The sequence below is a fragment of the Eptesicus fuscus genome, chromosome 13, assembly GCF_027574615.1.
Source record: "Eptesicus fuscus isolate TK198812 chromosome 13, DD_ASM_mEF_20220401, whole genome shotgun sequence".
NCBI classification, from domain to species: domain Eukaryota; kingdom Metazoa; phylum Chordata; class Mammalia; order Chiroptera; family Vespertilionidae; genus Eptesicus; species Eptesicus fuscus.
In genome coordinates this window covers 22,895,025-22,910,608 of record NC_072485.1, presented here as the reverse complement: position 1 = coordinate 22,910,608, position 15,584 = coordinate 22,895,025, and the positions used below count along the sequence as shown (strand labels likewise).

The following is a 15,584-nucleotide window of genomic DNA, read 5'->3' as shown; positions in this document are numbered from 1 at the left end:
CACATACACATATATCCTTAGTTAGGCCTCAATTTTATTCGCAATTTGCTCTCCGTTACCACTTAGAATTCTTAGTCCATCCCTGACCCTGATCTACTATATATAGTATAAAAAAAAAATCACACACTCTTTTCTTGAAGTGCGTGGGTCCTCACTACCTCTCTGACTCTGATTTGGTGGGGAGTGGGACTCAAGGTGCAGAAACGTGTTTTTGTGTCTTGCTGTTTTGCCTGTGTGTGCTGTTCTCCGCTAGCAGAGGGCTTTTCACTTTGGCTGCACATTGGAGTCATTTGAGGAGCTTTATAAAGTACGAGTGCGTGGGCCCTGTCCCCGGAGATCTGACTGAACAGGTCTGGGTGAGGCCTGGGTACTAGGCTTTTAAAAATTCCAGGTCATTCTAACGCATGGCCACGGTTGTACCTTGCCCGTCTGCAATTTTCCACCAACATTTTCCACCGGCCTGAAGTGGCAGCCAGGTCAGGATCTGCCTTTGGGTCTGGGCCATCACGATTCCTAATTTTAGCCCTAGGCTTTTAGATTTATAGATGGAGGGGACGAGGCCCAGAGAGGGAGCTTCTTTCCCAGGGTAGCCCCTGCAGGTTGGCCAAAAGGAGAACGCTGACAGGTAGCCGCCACACGCATTGGGACTGTAATTTTAGGCTCATCTTCATATACTCTCTCCTTCACACTTGGTTCATTTTCATTCTTAAGGTGAAAGTCACAAACGACATTATTTATGTTTAGCTTTATGGGATAAATATTCTACTTGTAACACTGTTTTCCCTCCAGTCCAAACATGCCTGTGATGCATGTGAGCACAAATATGTCATACAAATATGTCATGAGGGAAGGAAACTCAGAAAGACGATGAGTACGTTCCCATCTGAGGCCTCAGAATAATGTTATTTCCTACTAGCTTCGGCCTCGTGGGAAAGGGGTAGATAGCAAACCTAGCAGTACATTTCAAATTACTAGTTTGAAGTGACTGCTGAGAAACATTTTTCTGACGATAGAACTATCTTTTAGGCAAGGACCTTAATTTTAAAAAATTTCCCCCAGAGTGAACTAAGTTCCTGTGCCAAAGAGAGCCATAAGCTGGGTGCCCACACCGGGAACCCAGTGCCGAGAGAGGACGGCGGGCCCCTCCCGCTGAGCGTTCCCACGATGTCTGCGCGGTATCCGTGTCGTGGCAGAGGTATCTCGCGTCCAGTGACTGTGGGATTGACACGGTGTCACGTTTAATTAGAGCAGGAAGCACACCCCGCTTTGTGTGCGAAGCAGATAAACTGGAGCAAAAGGCCAGTGCTTGGCAGAGGGCCAGAATCCACAGGCTGGTGCCCCGCTGCCGTGGGGGCTCCAGAAACATTAGAGCAGGGCGAGTGCGCTGTCCTGGGCTGGGACGCACTCCTGCTCACACATGGCGAGAAGACCAGCCCTCTCTGTCCTTTATATTCCCCGAGTCCGCAGCTCTCCCCGGCCTGGAGCTCCTGTCCTGGCCTCTCCTTCGCCCTGTCCAGAGCTTAGTGACTTGTCCACGCTCACAGGGGACTTGGTTCCTGTTGGCAGTGCTGCCGTTGTGCGCCAGTGTCCGAGCCTCCGCTCGGCGCGTCTTGAAGATGGTTATTTTGACTTTGTGGGTCATTTGGGGGGTGGCCGGGGGAGTGATCATTCTGAATAGTAACTTTGGAATTTTATGAATCAAAAGGACAGGGCTCCCACTGCACGGTGAAATGTGGGAGCGTGCCTCGCGGGCTCTGGTGAGTCACACCGCGGGGAGGGCGAGGGGGACTTGGCGCTAACGGACACTTGGCTTTTTTTTCTCCCCCGCAGGTCCCCCTCCTGCTTGTTACAGTCCCAGTAGTCCCGCCCAGATTCTGGAAGACCCCAGCTACTTTTTCCCAGACTTCCCGCTCTACTCCGGGAGGCATGAAGCGCCTGCTTTGACGGTGGAGGCTGGCAGTACCATCAGAGAGAAAGTTGGTGAGTCCTTTTACTGGCACTCGTGGTGGGGACACAAAACGATCTTAAGTGTCTCATTTTTAGCGCTTTTGCATAATTGTTTCCCCTCTATGCTCATTTTTAAAAAAATCAGCACGTGGGGTTATTGGTTGTCTCTTTATTGGCAGGTGCCTTATTTTTAATGTTTGTGCTATGGGTGTTAATAGACTATCTTACTATAACTTGTGATTCAGCAGAGAGTGAGTTCCTAGGTAGGTAGGAACTTAAGAATTATACCATTTATTCCCTAAATTTTCTCTAGTTCCTAGGTAGGTAGGAACTTAAGAATTATACCATTTATTCCCTAAATTTTCTCTAAGGAGTTTGGTACTCCTTCCTAGAATCTTTCCTTCTTTCTACTTCACTTTAATCTTTTTGCAAATAACTCAGAAGTTCAGAAGAAATTCAAAAACTATAGTAGGGAGGAAACTGTCTCCTTTGTAAAAAAACTTCCTGCCTATTTTTGAGGACTTTTCAGGTAAAACTATGAGGGAATTTTTATTTTTAAATATATATTTTTTTATTGATTTCAGAGAAGAAGGGAGAAGAAGAGATAGAAACATCAATGAGAAAAGAGAATCATTGATTGGTTGCCTTCTGCCCGATCCCCACTGGGGATTGAGCCCGCAACCCAGGCATGTGCCCTTGACTGGAATCCAACCAGGGACCCTTCAGTCTGTAGGCTGGCGCTCTATCCACTGAGCCAAACCAGCTAGGGCATATAAGGGAATTTTTAAAACCACTTTAGGGAAGGATCTCAGGGCCCAAATGTGCTTATGTAAAGAGAACGTAATCGTTTTCATGCCTGATGAGACCCTATTTCTTTTATTATTCATCCAAAAAAAATCATTTTCCTCTGGAAATACATTTTTATTTTAATAGAATTTTTATTCATTTTATCAAAAAATGATTTTTATTTGATTCTGCTTGTTCCATTAAGCCTTTCAGATCAGTTATCCTGAGGGTAAGGGCGTCCTTTTTACTCTCCTGCCCCCGTATCTGTCAGGAAGCCTGAATATAGCAGGTTTCAGTCAGTCTTTGTTTAGTGAGTGTGGCCCAGTTCAACCCACACTGATCACTCTTTCCACGGGTCATTCACCACTTACTACGATTATTTGGCAGTTCATCTTGCGTGGAACTTCCATGATCTGTTTTTACTGTTTAAAATGTTTTGCTGTTGCCAAAACCGGTTTGGCTCAGTGGATAGAGCGTCGGCCTGCGGACTGAAAGGTCCCAGGCTCGATTCCGGTCAAGGGCATGTACCTTGGTTGCGGGCACATCCCCAGTAGGAGGTGTGCAAGAGGCAGCTGATCGATGTTTCTCTCTCATCGATGTTTCTAACTCTCTATCCCTCTCTCTTCCTCTCTGTAAAAAATCAATAAAATATATTTAAAAAATAAAAAATAAAATGTTTTGCTGTTGAACTTTGGATTTCTATTTCAGTTGCAGTTACCTGAAGGTAAGGACTAAGTTTGAATGTACTCCACGTGCAATCCTCCGAGGCAGATAGGAAGTCTGCCCAATTTGCAGGGGAGAGAGGTTCAGAGAAGCCAAGTAATTTGCCTGAGTTTCCAGGGAGACGGGGAGAGTGATATGGTCAGCGGTGAGCTTCAGGAATCATCTGTAGAGCTCTGTAACTTACTCAGCCATTATTTCCCGAAGGCCTTCTGTGGATCAGAGCAGTATTCTAGGCGCTGGCGATGCAGCGTGTGAATTCAGCAAATAAACTCCCCACCCTCTGGTGCTTGGGTCTAGTAGAGGAAGACAGGTAATACATAGAGTGTGGATTGAAAAGAGAAGAGGCCAGAAGCTAGAGGTATTCGGAGGCTATTCAGGACATCTAAGCCACTGGTCAGGAGAGCCAGACCTGAGGAGCGGCCGAGGGCACGGGAGCTAGGGTCACAGTCTTTGCTATTGCAGGGACACTAAAGATGTCATCTACTGTCACCTTTTCTCATATTGTAATATCAAAGAGAATAAGTGGTATATAATCCTTGCCAATAGAAGACAGTAAACCTAATGGAAGGTGTCTATGTGCGTACTCATGTAAATGTGTGGGAGTATACGCATATTTATATATTTACTGGTAGCCCTGTGCACGAGTAGCTTGCTGCCGCTTGCCTCAGCTGACCACCCACCCACCGCCGCTGGTAGCTCTCTGCTGCTCTAGCTCGCTGCCACGCCCTCCTGTAGCTCTCCGCCCACTGCCCTGCCCTCCTATAGCTCTCCACCACTTGTAGATTGGTTGTGATGTTATGGCATACGGATAATTAGCATATTCCTCTCTTATTATATAGGATAAGCCTATTACACCACTTTTATTTTTTTCCTCATTTCACTGTGGACTAAGAAAACCTAGCTTGGCAGTTGATGAAATGGAGGGAGCAAAGAAGACAGAAGGTCAGAAGTAAATCTAAAATTTCTATCAGGATGACTCATATGAGGATGCCATTTATAGGTTAAAAAAAAAAAGGCAACCTTGGGAAAGAAAGACGGCTTTGGGGGAAATGACGTGGTCTATGTATATATAGAAACACAGAGCCATCGTTGCATGGCATTGTAGAACTGAAGGCTGCTTAGCGATGGTCTACTTCGTCTTCTTCAATTTACAGGTGAGGCTGTTGAGGTAGGAGAGAGGGAGTGATTTGCTCAGGGTCATGCCAGTAGTAAGTGGTACAAATGTTACTATCACAATGCTGCATGATATCTTCCATATACTACTTACTAGTACTGTTGTCAAATGGGGTAAATTATATAAGGTTTCCCACACTTTGAACAATTATAAAGACAGTGTTTATTAAAATACATTTCATTTTTAAAATTGAGCTATAAGCTGTTAAAGTGTGTATATATATTTTTTTGACAACCTGTGTGTGTATGTGTGTATTTAATCTTTACCCAAGGATATGCTTTCATTGATTTGTAGAGAGAGAGGAATGGAGAGGGAGAGAGAAAGGGAGAGGGAAATATCGATCGGTTGCCTTCTGTCCACACCCTGACCGGGGGTCGAACCCACAGCCTAGGTATGTGCCCTGATTAAGAATCAAGCCCACAACTTTTTGGTGAATGGGACGGTGCTCCAGTCAATTGAGCCGCCCAGCCAGGGCTAAATTTTATATTTCATGGAGCTTGTGTAGGTATCTTTTTACTGGTTAAATGTTTGACCCCCCTCACTGGGTTGTGTGCTAGGGAGACCCCAATAAGAAGGCATGATCCTCACCTTTCAGGAGTTTAGAGTCTGTGTAGGTAAATAATTGCCATCTCCGGTGATCACTGACCTACTGAGATCGGTGCCAATGGAGTAGACATTGGAGGAGGGCTTGAGCCTGCTGGGCTGCAGCAGGAAAGGACTTCCTCAGAAAGTAGCTCTGGAGCCATCGCACGCAGCATGGCTAGGAATCCCCTGGAGGACATGGTGACATGCATCTTTCTAGGCAGAGGGACAAATGTGAGCAAAGGCTCAGAGGCCAGAGAGAGCCAGCATGTCTGGGATCTATATGTTCTTAGGTGCGTTAGAGCTTAAACTCCAAGGGCTTGCCAGTGAGGGTGGGGTGGTGGTGGCCTGAAATGTTATTGGAAGGTAAGGCAGCACCCGCTACACCAAGCATGTCAAACTCAAAGGCTAACACGGGCCAAATAAACAAGGTTTAAGTGCATGTGGGCCGCAAAAAAACAAAAGCTTCAATTTTCATAGAAACATAGGTTTATTTCGATAGAGACATGCTGACTACAAAGGGCTGAAATAAATGAGTCATCGTTAACATAAAATAAGAGAACATTTTAATAAAAATTAATATTTTTTCTTGAACATGAACTTACCAGACACTGAATAACTGCATAAATTAATAAGCATAATGCAAATAAACCTATTTTTCTTGTTCTCCGAAAGCGAAATATTATTTCCTGTTGCGCACACCAAACAAGTCAGTCCAAGACTAATGACATGGCAATCGGCTGCTAAAGTATTCGCTGCTGGTATTAGTGGAGAGAAATGGTGCGCCTGACATGTAAGGCGCGTAATAGAAATGAATGCAACACGATTATAGTAATCAGTCATTAGCGAACGTTGTAGTGCGTTATTAATAATCATATTATTATTGCTAAGTCTGTGGTCGGCAAACTGCGGCTCGCGAGCCACATGAGGCTCTTTGGCCCCTTGAGTGTGGCTCTTCCACAAAATACCACGGCCTGGGCGAGCCTACTTTGAAGAAGTGGCGTTAGAAGAAGTTTAAGTTTAAAAAATTTGGCTCTCAAAAGAAATTTCAATCGTTGTACTGTTGATATTTGGCTCTGTTGACTAATGAGTTTGCCGACCACTGCTTTAGCAGCTAAGTGTCTGATCGTTCATTTGACGGTTTGTTCGACCGTCCATCAGTTGCTATGATGCACACTAACCACCAGGAGGCAGACGCTCCAACCAGTAGGTTAGCTTGCTGCTGGGGTCCGGCCGATTGGGACTGGGCAAGACGGGCTGGACACGCCCTGTAACCCTCCCACAGTCCCTCCCCAGTTGGCCAGCCCCTATTGGCCCAATCAGGACTGGGCAAGACGGCCCCGATAGTCGGCCAGGCCGAGGGACCTCACCGTGCACTGGGCCTCTAGTTATGTATAACAGGATATTGTAAAAATTAAGTTACGAAATTTTTATTAAAACGTTTCTCCTATTTCGTTATATTGTCTAGGTCGCAAAAATATTCGTCGCGGGCCTCGAATTTGACATGCTTGCGCTACACCATGTTATAGAATGTCAGTTTCATCCTGTAACTAGTTACTGAGGAATTTTGTGGAGAGCATTGATGTGATTAGGTTTTCCTAGTTGAACAGTCTTCCAGGGTAGCGTGGGAGACAGGTTGCTGCCTGAGGGGTGGGTTTGGAAATGGGAACGAGCCCAGTGTCGGAGAAATAGATGAGCAGGCTGTTGGGATGAATGGTCTGGGGATGAGACGCCAAGGGCTTATAAGTGTGGAATGAACACAGATCTTGTGCAATGAATCAGATCCTGGCTCAGTCTCTTCCGACCTCTGTGATTTACCTTTTCTAAACCTCTCTCCTTATCTGTAAGACTGGGGGAATTAATATCTGCCTCATATGGAACAAATGAGTATATGGAGAGAATTTAGTGCAATGGCATATCATATGCACTTTAAAAAGGTTCTTGTGGTTGTATTGTAGTTATTAATAATCAACTTGGAGATTGGCATGGGAATAGAGAGGGTTGGGAGGGGTATTTTGGGGGTAGAATTGACAAGCAGTCACTGACTAGGTGTTGGGGGTAAAGAAGAGGAAGGAATTTTGGAAAACTCTCAGGTTTCTAGTTTGGCAAAAATTAGACAAAGCAGGGATGCAGAGGGTTGGGTGGGTGGGTAGGCCTCTCGGGGTGAGGAGGACATGTGGAGTTTGAAGGACTCATGGACCATCGGCTGGCGGTTGTAGGTATGTGGGTCATGGGTCAGTCGTTGAAGATGAGCAGTGGATGTGATGGCCCAGAGATTCTGCTGAGTGAGGGTGGAAGAACACTGAGGGCAGAGCTGTGGCAAACACCGGAGTTGAGGGGCAGGTGAGGAAAGGTAGGCTGGGAAGGAGTGGACAGAGAGGCCGGAGCCAGGACCTGGGTGCCGAGTTAGGAGAGCATTTCAGGAAGTGGGCGATCACCATGCCAGATGCTTCAGGAGGGTGGGTTGTGTCGTGTGAGAGCTGGAAAATTCTCGCTGGGCTTGGTTAGTAGTCAGAGCAGGAGGGAGGGCAGTGCCTGGAGCGTTTGGAAAGTGGAGACAGCAAGCCTCCATTGCTTACTGAGGACAATTAGGAGAAAAGGGAAGGAGAGAGGCAGGGTGTTAGAGGTACATGCAGGGAAGGCCACGGGAAGGAGGCTTCTTTTTGTTTGGTTTTGGTTTCGGTTTTTTGCTTGTATTTATTTAAGATGGAAAAGACTTGGCATGTTTATATGAAGAAGAGAGGGGGCCATGGGGGAGATTAAAGGAAAGGGCAGGGGTGGAGGATGGAGCAAGTCCTAGGAGGAAGCAGGAGGCCAGAGAAGGGAGAGTATTAGAGACACTTAGAATTGGAGAAGCACTTCCATGAGAACCTGCAGGGTACATGGAGGCGGTGGTGGATTTAAAACCTTGTTACATGCTACTCCCGTTAGAATGTTAAGTATTTACCCCATACTAGCAGACCTGTATTGCTGTGGAACAGCCTGATACCTTTTTCTCCTATGTTTACCTTATAGTTGAGGATCCTCTTTGTAACTTCCACTCCCCGAACTTCCTGAGGATCTCAGAGGTGGAAATGAGAGGTTCCGAGGATGCGGCAGCTGGAACAGTATTGCAGCGGCTGATCCAGGAACAACTGCGCTATGGCACCCCGACCGAGAACATGAACTTGCTGGCCATTCAGCACCAGGCCACAGGGAGTGCAGGACCAGCCCACCCGACAAACAGCTTTTCTTCCTCGGAAAACCTCACTCAAGAAGACCCACAAATGGTCTACCAGTCGGCACGCCAGGAACCGCAGGGTCAAGAACACCAGGTGGACAACACGGTGATGGAGAAACAGGTCCGGTCCACGCAGCCTCAGCAGAACAACGAGGAGCTGCCCACCTACGAGGAGGCCAAAGCGCAGTCCCAGTTCTTCAGGGGGCAGCAGCAGCAGCAGCCGCCGCAGCAGGGGGCCGTGGGTCACGGTTACTACATGGCGGGGGGCACCAGCCAGAAGGCCCGGACTGAGGGGAGGCCCACGGTGAGCCGTGCCAACAGCGGACAGGCGCATAAGGACGAGGCGCTGAAGGAACTTAAGCAGGGCCACGTCCGCTCGCTCAGTGAGAGAATCATGCAGCTGTCGCTGGAGAGGAATGGTGTTAAGCAGCACCTCCCTGGCTCAGGGAGTGGCAAGGGGTTCAAGGCGGGAGGGGGACCCTCCCCAGCCCAGCCTGCAGGTAAAGTGCTGGACCCCCGGGGTCCTCCACCCGAGTATCCCTTCAAGCCCAAGCAAATGATGTCCCCGGTCAGCAAGACCCAGGAGCACGGACTTTTCTACAGCGACCAGCACCCGGGCATGGTCCACGAGATGGTCAAGCCTTACCCTGCGCCTCAGCCCGCGAGAACGGAAGTGGCCGTCCTGAGGTACCAGCCACCCCCGGAGTATGGGGTAACAAGGTGATTATCAAGCCTAGCCCTTTCACTCGGCTTTTCAAAACCCAGCAATCAGGCTTTTGGCATTTGTCATTTTCAAGGCATGTTAGGTTTTTGTCAGCGGGGTGTTTTTTTTTTTCTCTTTTCTTCTCTTGTGCATATTATTGAATAAGCCAGTTTTGGACCAAAATATGTCGAGTGGAACAGATCCGAGGGCAGTTGGGGATTTATGAGTTTAGAGGAGGAGCCTGAGTTGCTGGCCGTCCTTGGGCGCTCTGCCTGGTGGCCAGGCAAAGGAGGAATTTTCCTGGCTGGCTCTGTGGAGAGCGTCCAAACTCCTGGAACATATTATTACTACGGGTTTCACAGGGTGTTTCTTCATTGTAGGTTTTAAAGAAAAATGTAGTCTAAATGCTTGCAACGGTGGAGTTAAAGGGACCGTAGAAATCATATAGTCCCATCCCCATATTCCACAGATGACAAGCTAAAGCCTGGAGAGATTAATAAATTTCCACAGTGCACACTCCGAGGCAGCTGGAGCTCGGATCAGGTGTCCTGATCGCCAGAGTCCTTTCCCTCCGTTACCCTCAGTCGCTCCTCTGACTGGCGGAGGGAGTCAGCAGCACGTACCGAGAGTGTGTCCTGTGCAGCCCTGGTTCGGAGATAAGGAAATGGTCCTTCCTCTCGAGGACCTACAGCCCTGTCTCCAGGGAGACCGGCATCTGAGCACATCACTGCAGTGCAGGGTGCCGTTTTGGGACAGGAATGGGAGGGAGCGCTAGGATGACTCACCACCAGAGGGAGTGGGGAGAGCGCCGCAGGGACGTGACATCTGAGTTGGGTCTTCAGGGATTAATCAGAGTTTGGGGGTTAGAGGTGAAGGAGCAGGATGTACTATGCAGGGGGATTATCGTTTCTTCAGACAGTTTAGGAGGTTTTGTCTGAATTGAGCTGCTGTCCTGCAGAGCACTGGTGGGATAGGGTGTGGTAAGAGGTGGAAGAGGTGTTTGGACATGGAAGTTGAGGCCAGTGGGTGAAGGTCTTTAAGCGTCATACTCAGAAGTTTAGAATGTATCCATAAACAATTGTGGTTTTGGCCCTAGCCGGTTTGGCTCAGTGACTAGAGCGTCGGCCTGCGGACTAAAGGGTCCCAGGTTTGATTCCGGCCAAGGGCACATACCCGGGTTGCGGGCTCGATCCCCCCCTCCCCATTAGGGGGCGTGCAGGAGGCAGCCAATCAATGATTCTCTCTCATCATTGATGTTTCTATCTCTCTCCCTTCCTCTCTGAAATCAATGAAAAAATATATATTTTAAAAAATTGTGGTTTTGTTTGTGTTTTTTTTAAATATATTTTTATTTATTTCAGAGATGAAAGGGCGGGGGGAGAGAGAGAAACATCAATGATGAGAGAGAATCATTGATCAGCTACCTCCTGCATGCCCCCTACTGGGGATCGAGCCCACAACCCCCAGCATGTGCCCTGACTGGGAATCAAACTGTGTTCATCATCTGGGCCATAAACAATTGTTCTTAAGTAGAGACTATGCTGGTGTTTAATAAAAAGGCTGACTTCAATGGCAGTAAGGGCAAATTGGAGGGAAGAGAGAATGGAGGCCGTGAGGACCTTCTGGGACAGTTTCAATAGCCCAGCTAGGAAATGGTGAGGGTGGCGTAGGTTTGAGACCATGGTCTAGGGCCGTGGTTGGCAAACTGCGGCTCGCGAGCCACATGCGGCTCTTTGGCTCCTTGAGTGTGGCTCTTCCACAAAATACTACGACCTGGGCGAGTCTATTTTGAAGAAGTGGCATTAGAAGAAGTTTAAGTTTAAAAAATTTCGCTCTCAAAAGAAATTTCAATCGTTGTACTGTTGATATTTGGCTCTGTTAACTAATGAGTTTGCCGACCACTGGTCTAGGGGAGCATGATATGCTAAGGGAGGAGGGGAAATAGAATGGACAGGATTGAGTGATTGCCTAGGTATGGAGGTTGAGGAATAGGGCAGTTGAAAATAAGGTGAATGGCAATCGCTCAGGAGGGAAATGGGGATTTGCCAGCATTTAGATGTTGCTGACTTTGCCTGCGGAGAGAGAGCATGGGGCATGAGGAGAGCAGACAAGCGGCCACGGCCTGTTTATTGGACAGTCTTCATTCTCACAAAGGACTTATTTATCTGTTTCTAAATCGAATGTGCTGAGGCTTCTCCTTGGTGTGCAGGGCATACCTCGGTCTACATCTTCTGAAAGGGAGTCACTGGCCTTGGCAGAGAGAGAGCTGGCCTGCCAGGAGGTTGGGAAAGCCAGCTGTGCAGCAGTGTGCCAACATATAGACTCCTGACAGGCGCAGAACTCCTTCCTAGCGTGGGCACAGTCTGACCCCACTGGGGAATCCAGGATGGGGCTCCGGGGCTCCTGTTCTTACCCTTTCTCAGTTCCTTAGCCAAAGGAGAAATTTAAACTCAAAAACGATCAGGTTTGAAGAGGAAAATAAAGCAGTCTTCACATCTCTGGTGTTTGTACCACATTGGCTGACCATAGCCGCTTAAAATAATCCATGGTGTTTTAGCCCATGAGAATGGTATCAGAGTTTGGTTTGGGACAGTTCACATTTTCCCCCTGAATGTTTAACTCAACCTCTAGAGCTCGACAGAAGGTGAAAATATCCCCAAGTAAAGTCTCCTTCCTTCCCTTTGGAGTTACTGTTTGTTAATAAGGCGATTGGCAACGCGTAAAGTGGACTGTTTTGCTTTTTCTTTATTTGGCAGTAGGTGTGATATAAGGTGGGAGGCATAGTAAGAGGAGGAGGAAAGCACTTCTTGGAGATCTACTCCTTATTTGTGGAAAGTGTCATTTGTCTCAGATTTGTGACGTCAGAAAGAAGAAGAAATGCATGAGGGATTTGAGCCAGTTGCCAGACTTGGCAGCCAGATTGACATGACATCAAAATGTCCCGGGAGACGTAACAGACAGGCCATTGAGGCTGGGCCCCGGCACCACAAGGCCCCTTTGTGAGCCTGGCCATGGCCAGCCAGCGTGGCTCCGGCGGCCCCGCCTTGGCTGGAGGGGTAAACAGAGTTGCCTCCACACCATTTCTGCTTCAGCTGCATTGGCCGTGGCCTGAGCTCCAGGGGCTGGATCTGAAACTCAGCACTGAGTGATGTACAAGTCATCCCTTCTGCTTACAGGGTTTTCTGTTTGTCACTAATGGTGATGGTTTAGAAAGCTGCAGGCTATTGGGTCAACACACCATAGACTCCTGGCGGAGGAGAGGCCTCTGAGTGAGATCGCTGGGTCCATTTCCTTTCCTGGAGCTGCAGAAATGGGCTCAGTAGGCTGCGCATACTTATTCTCTCACCTGCTCTGATCTGCAAAGATGGACATGTGTGGTGGATTTTTGTAAAGCACATTAGGCTCCCTTAGTGGGAAGCGCCATGGAGGGGCCACTAGCAAAGGCCTAGTGCACACCTCGACTGTTGTTGTGGGTGAGCTCGTGGGCCTGGTGACGTGGAGACTGAGGTGAGCTCACCTTGCTGAGGTCGCTGGTGGGGCCCCGGGACCATGAGCCGACATGGATAGGGCTCCGGTTTGTTCCTGTGCCCTCTTCCCTTTCCTGCATCCTGAAAGCGGAAATGGGTAGGAATGAAGACAGGGTGAGAATGGGACAGGTTGTTTATGGAGAGTTGTGTCTTTAAAAAAAAAAAAAAAGACAAGCATTTGGATATTGATTCTGACTCGCTTTGTGAAAATAGAGAACTTCCAGGGTGATGGATGAGTTGGCTCATGCTGGCTGTGCTGCTGACGGAAGGGAATGCATGAATGAACATCGGTGGACTGTCTGATTTTTATCAGAGCAGCTTGGAGTAGTTAGTCAAATGCATGTTTATTTTCCCAAAAAAAATATCGACAGCGATATTTCCAAAGTGGAAACTAAAGATACTAAAAAAATCACTTAAAATATCCTACTTTTGTAATATGCCCACTGTTAACCTTTTTCCTATACAAATTAATTTTTTCACATGTTGTAATCATAGACTATACTGAGTTTAGTATCTTAGCTTTTGTTGGATAGTATCTTATCATGTTTTTCCACAATGTTTGTTTCCATACCATCCTTTTATTTCTGCATTGCATAAAGCATATAATTTACATCACTTTATGAATAACGTTGTGAGCATCATCATGCATATCAAATTTTCCATATTTTGGTTTCATTCCTTAGGAATCCTTATTTAGAAATGAAATTATTGGGTAAATTGTAGTGAACATTTAGTAAAAGACTTCTGATACTGGGTAACTTTGCAAAAATATTACAGTGCCTGATCACTGTACTTTGACTAATATGGGTCAGTACAATTAGAAAAAGCTTTGCTAATTAGTGTTAACTCCTTATTTTAACTTGCAGTTATCAGCAAGGTTAAATTTGGGGAGGGTCTATTGCAGTAGTTAGATTGTTCTGATCTGGAACGTTGGTTCTGACACTTGCTCTGATTCCCAGTTTCCAGAACTCGGTTGCCACCCTTAGCAGGTAACAGTGGAGCACAGGTGGTGCTGGCAGGAGGCTGCACCTCCGGGCGCCTGCGGTGTGCCAGGCGCCTGGTGTGGGTTATCCTTAACCTTCCCAACACTCCTAAGGGGTGCATGCTATTAATATCCCTGTTTTCACAGGTGGTACACCTTAGGCTTAGAGAGAGAGATTGAAGTAACTTAGTCACGGGCACCAGCTGGGAAGTGCAGGAGCCAGGGTGCCCCCTCGGTCAGTTGTCACACACTGCGCCTCCCGTGAGTTCACACCGTATGGATGTGTGTCTACTCTGTGCTGCCGTGGATGCAAAGATTTGCGTTTTCACTTGGTGTCACCTACCTGGGTGAATTTCTACTCAGGTTTACATATCGCACCTGATGTCCAGCCTGCACTTTGCCTACCTCTGTTTCGTTCTTTGTCAGGAGGACCAGATTACTGATTAAGTATTCCGGACTTGCCTGGCCAGCGTGGCTTGTTGGGCATCGACCTATGAACCAGGAGGTCACTGCTTGATTCCCAGTCAGTGCACATGCCCAGGTTGAGGGCTTGATCCCCAGTGTGCAGGAGGCAGCCAATCAATGATTCTCTCTCGTTGATGTTTCTATCTCTCCTTTCCTCTCTTTGAAATCAACAAAGACATTTAATTAAAAAGAAAAAAAAGAGAAAAAGTCACTCCTTTTGGTAAAATGACTATTTTCTCCTCTCTGAGCCTCCCCATTGCCGTTTTTGTCCTTTCTCTGGCCTAAATCTAGCAGGTTTGACTTACTAGCTGCCTGGAAGCAGAGAGAAGAGTGGAGGCTGTCTATATTAATATTTTATTCATCTAGGAATATATGGATTTGCTTTCTAGCATGTAGATGGCTACTTGATAAAAGCATGGAGAGAGGAAAGGAGAGATAGAAACATCAATGAGAGAGAATCATTGATTGGCTGCCTCCTGCACGCCCCCGACTGGGGATCAAGCCCGCAACCGGGGCATGTGCCCTGACTGGGAATCGAGCCGTGACCTCCTGGTTTATAGGTCAACGCCCAACGAGCCACGCTGACCCGGCAGGTCCAGAATACTTAACCAGTAATCTGGTCCTCCTGAAAAAGAAAAAACAAACAGAGGAGGCAGGGAGCAAAGGGGGACAGAGCCCCAGAGGACATGTGGCAAATTAGAAAGAATGCCTCTCTCTCCACAAGAAACCCATATCAACCCAACAGTGCTGCCAGAATGTAAATTAAATCGTGAACAAGCGTAAAGACATGTGCTAAAGGGCAGGGCGGACTCTTGGCGGGCCTGAGGTTTGGAACGAGCTGGAAAAGCATGTTTGGTGATCCTGTCTTCCTTGAGTCAGAAATGGCTGGAGGAGGAAGGAGAATGTTTGCAGTAAGTGTACATTACCAAAGTGGGGGGTTATGATTTGCAGTTTATATAGTTGTGAAAATAAGTTGCTGTGTGGGGCCAAAAGGTAAGCCAGGCCCACGGCTATGGGATGAAAAACTATGCATTGTCCGTAACAAAATGAGGCCGTGGAGCCTTGTTTAAATTCCACCAGCTAAACATGTGTTTTGAATACCAGCATTAGAACTCAGGAGTTTCTCCAGTTTTTAAGCTGAATTATAGCTGGGTGAGCCAAGTCAAATGCCCTGTTTATCCTGAAAAACAGCTCTGCAGTATGGGAATTTCAAAAGGCGAGGGTCAAGTTCAGGTTACTTTCTCAGGAAACCTAACGCAATTCCAGCTGTACTGAATTAAATGAGTGACTTCTCCAAACAGGAGGATTATCAATATCCATCCTGCATGGCAATCGTATGACCATAATTTACCCAAAAGTTGAGTCTTGATACGAACATTTGTCAGTTTTACGGTGTCCGCACAGCCAAAGGGAACACGCTGGGAAGCTGTGGGTTTGAAGGTTCCAGGGGGTTGGAGTTCTGGCTCTTCCACTTT

At 47.3% G+C, this 15,584-nt stretch overlaps 1 protein-coding gene across 1 annotated transcript in view; it reads left to right on the top strand.

Moving 5' to 3' along the window:
- Positions 1-15,584, top strand: part of AMOTL1 (angiomotin like 1) — a 145,726-nt gene that overhangs the window by 73,523 nt on the left and 56,619 nt on the right. The window contains exons 5-6 of the mRNA XM_008149181.3: positions 1,831-1,980; positions 8,228-9,152. Of these exons, the coding sequence (XP_008147403.3) occupies positions 1,831-1,980; positions 8,228-9,152 (1,075 nt within the window). The remainder of the gene's footprint in view (positions 1-1,830; positions 1,981-8,227; positions 9,153-15,584) is intronic.